The 3,121-nt window shown below is 38.4% G+C and overlaps 1 protein-coding gene across 1 annotated transcript; it reads left to right on the forward strand.

Annotated features, from left to right (window-relative positions):
* The first annotated feature begins 330 nt into the window (after positions 1-330).
* On the forward strand, positions 331-2,759 carry LOC139125146 (uncharacterized). Its single transcript, XM_070691251.1, has 3 exons — positions 331-1,602; positions 1,879-2,370; positions 2,542-2,759. Exons 1-3 carry the CDS (start codon positions 345-347, stop codon positions 2,757-2,759), a joined length of 1,968 nt encoding a protein of 655 aa, XP_070547352.1. The 5' UTR covers positions 331-344.
* The last annotated feature ends 362 nt before the right edge of the window (positions 2,760-3,121 follow it).

The following is a 3,121-nucleotide window of genomic DNA, read 5'->3' on the forward strand; positions in this document are numbered from 1 at the left end:
GATAACAACTTTCAAAGCAAATTAGGACAAGTTGTTTCAGTACATATAATACAACCATGAATGTTTCTGTCTCTTCCTACCTCCATAATGGCCCTACAGTTATTTAGTATTTTTGTTATGTTTGCCAAATAAGGCTATCAACACATGAAAGATCAAAGGGAAATGAAAAATTAAATAAATTGAATAATAACAGCAGCCTGAAAGATAAGATTACATCTCATCTAATGTCATGAAATTAATTCAGTCCAGTGTAATACCTAACATGTAATATCTTAAAATAATATCAATACTTTTTTTTGTTCTATTTTAGATCAATTTTACTTTTCACTAATCTGTATTAAACGATGGCTGGTGCCACGTCAACACATCCACAAGACCACGAGGAAGCTCTGATCGTCTTCGACTCATGGGATACTGAAAAGTTTGGGTTTCCAGAATTTCACAGAAATCTTTTCAAAGACATATGCTCGAGAAGGAGAATACATTTGAAAGGATACGCAACCCTGTTGGATGTTGCTGTGAGTGACGCTCAAGCCAAAGATGCAGAGGAAGCTGGTATTACTTTGATACCTGGTAAACGAAACGAGTACATTGATCCTAAGGATGATCCTATTGATATTCGTTGGTTGTTTAACCCTGAAAGTTATTACAAAGATTTAAAAGCGCTGGGAAACATTAAATACGTCATTGGTTACGCCCCGTTTACTGCTGGTGCTGCTGCTTACATTCGTAAGACTTTTTTCAGTCACGCCAAGCTCTACCTAATCAACGCACTCCACCCTGATTACCATGCTAAAGAAAGTGGAGAACAACAGACGCTAAAGAATGACATGTTAAGAATGGTGGATGAGGCTGATGCCATTGTGTCAATTGGTCCTGGCATACATCACTACTTCGAAAATGCATACAGGGCTGTCCAAAGAACAATACCTCACATTAAACTCCTACCTACGACAGGAGGGCTGTACAGGTCACAGGAAGTCAGCGTACCAGGGAATATAAGACAGCTGGTTATTCTCTCCTATGGAGAATTTTTAATAAGTCCCAAAGGAGAACTTCAAGAATATGACAAAATAGCAGCTTCTGTAGAAAGAATCGCGGCAAAACTACAAGATACGGATGTTCGTAATGTCACTTGGATCATAGCAGGTGTGCCAGCACGAGCTGTTCATCAAGTAGAGAGTTACATGAAGAAGAAAATGAAGAAAAACTTGGTGGAAATAAACGTTATCACTGACTGCACTGCTCGAAATACAGTATCATTGCTTAAGCAGTGTCACGTATGTCTTATCCCACAGTGTCGTGTTAACTATGGATTCTTTGGTCTAGAAAGTATTTCAATGGGCGTACCTACATTTCTTAATCCAAAATCACAACTCGGCTACTATATCGGTGAACATTTCACGTATGCAGGCAACGGCTGTTTAGTTAAAAGTGACAACGAATGGGATGAAAAGATCATGTCAGCAGTGCAGGATGCAGGGTTGGCCTACAAGCGTGCAAAGGAACTGAGGACTGATTTTATGGCCAGTCTGGAAGTGGAAGAAAGTTATGCTAGATTTGCTTCTTTGTTGGCAGAAGAATCTAGAGTGCCGTCGGATGGTAAGATTTGTGTCTTATAGCTTTATAGCAGAACGAAGGATTCAGTACAAACCGTATTATTGGACAAAGGCAAGCAAAATACGTATGTTGAGTTGACTGTTAGCCTACCGTACTTCCTGTAGAATTAAAAGTTGCCTTAATTGTTGCTTAATTCTTTATTTCCAAATTGATTGCAGTATACCTATATTTGATTACATAAACTTTCTTTTACATGGTTGGTTTAAAAAATTTATATTGAACATCACTGACTAGATTGATGTTTCTATTTTCTACCAGGCCTCAATGTGAGTATTAACTTAGATGACAGAGGTTTTCTCGAGCGTAAGCAAAACTTAAAGGATCAATTAGACGTCTTATTCACACAACGTCCAGTTGACGACTCTAAAACCGCACTGGTTAAGAAAAGCATGGAGAAAGTTGATGAAGTTTTAAAGGAATGCATGCAACTTTTCAAAGAAAATGCTGATAATGCGGTAAACGTTAACAGCGAGGAAATCAGGAGACGAGCCAAAAAACGCGAGAAATGGTGTCCAAGATGCTGTGGACATACACTGAGCTCTCTGGGAATGGCAATTAATTTCCTAGGCATAATCTGTCTCTACAGATTCAAGTCAGCCTGTCACAATGGTAGATTTGCCAAGGCATTTGAACCATTGCTGATAACTGATGAGATGAGAGAGTTGGCTGAGAGATTTAACATTCCATTGAAACTCAAAGCCACCTATGACCAGGAACAGTTTGATAGGATCGACCACTTTTTCTGTCAAAGTAAGTTGAAAATATCTGAATTCTTTGCAGATCTTCTGCCGCTTCTTGAATTGTTAACTTCGTAACTTTCAACTGTCTTTCCATAAACAGCACCAGTACATGTAAGACAATTAATGGTCAAGGTAAGGTTAGAAACAACAAAAATATTCTCATTGATTGTCTATTCATTAGGCGATGGACTCACTAAACCAGGTGATCAGTTTGCTGAGCAAGGGGTTCAACTGAAGATGCAAGGCAACACCAGTCACACTGTCACAGGTAGACAATCGGGAGCGCTAACAAAAGCTAGAAAGGTGAGAAAAGAAAGTCTGGTCAGAGTATTGGACACAGATACTACTGAGAGGAATATTGGTGCGGTGTACAAGGTTATGGTGAGTGAAAAGCACTAATCATAACTGCTTTGATGAGCTTTATCAGTATTTCCTAAGTATCATTACACATTTGGAATTCCAAAAAATTAGTAAAAATGGACTTTGCGTATCTTTGCTAACAATCACCAGTCAATTTTCCTATATAGAACTACATAAATATATATACATCCAAATCTGTAGACTGCCGGGTCAATCGTCGAGTTACATTACGAGTTACAATTTGCATATGTGACTATTGTACCATGCCAGAAATCATTGCTGTCGATTCACAAGACGGCAGTATGGTGATCTTGTGTGAATTTGCTAAAACATCAGTGTGATATTGATAAAATATTACATAGCCTTTTGAAATTGACTTCACACATCTTACTCTATGCCTC

The sequence above is a fragment of the Ptychodera flava genome (genome assembly GCF_041260155.1).
Source record: "Ptychodera flava strain L36383 chromosome 3 unlocalized genomic scaffold, AS_Pfla_20210202 Scaffold_25__1_contigs__length_14229661_pilon, whole genome shotgun sequence".
Taxonomy (NCBI): Eukaryota; Metazoa; Hemichordata; class Enteropneusta; family Ptychoderidae; genus Ptychodera; species Ptychodera flava.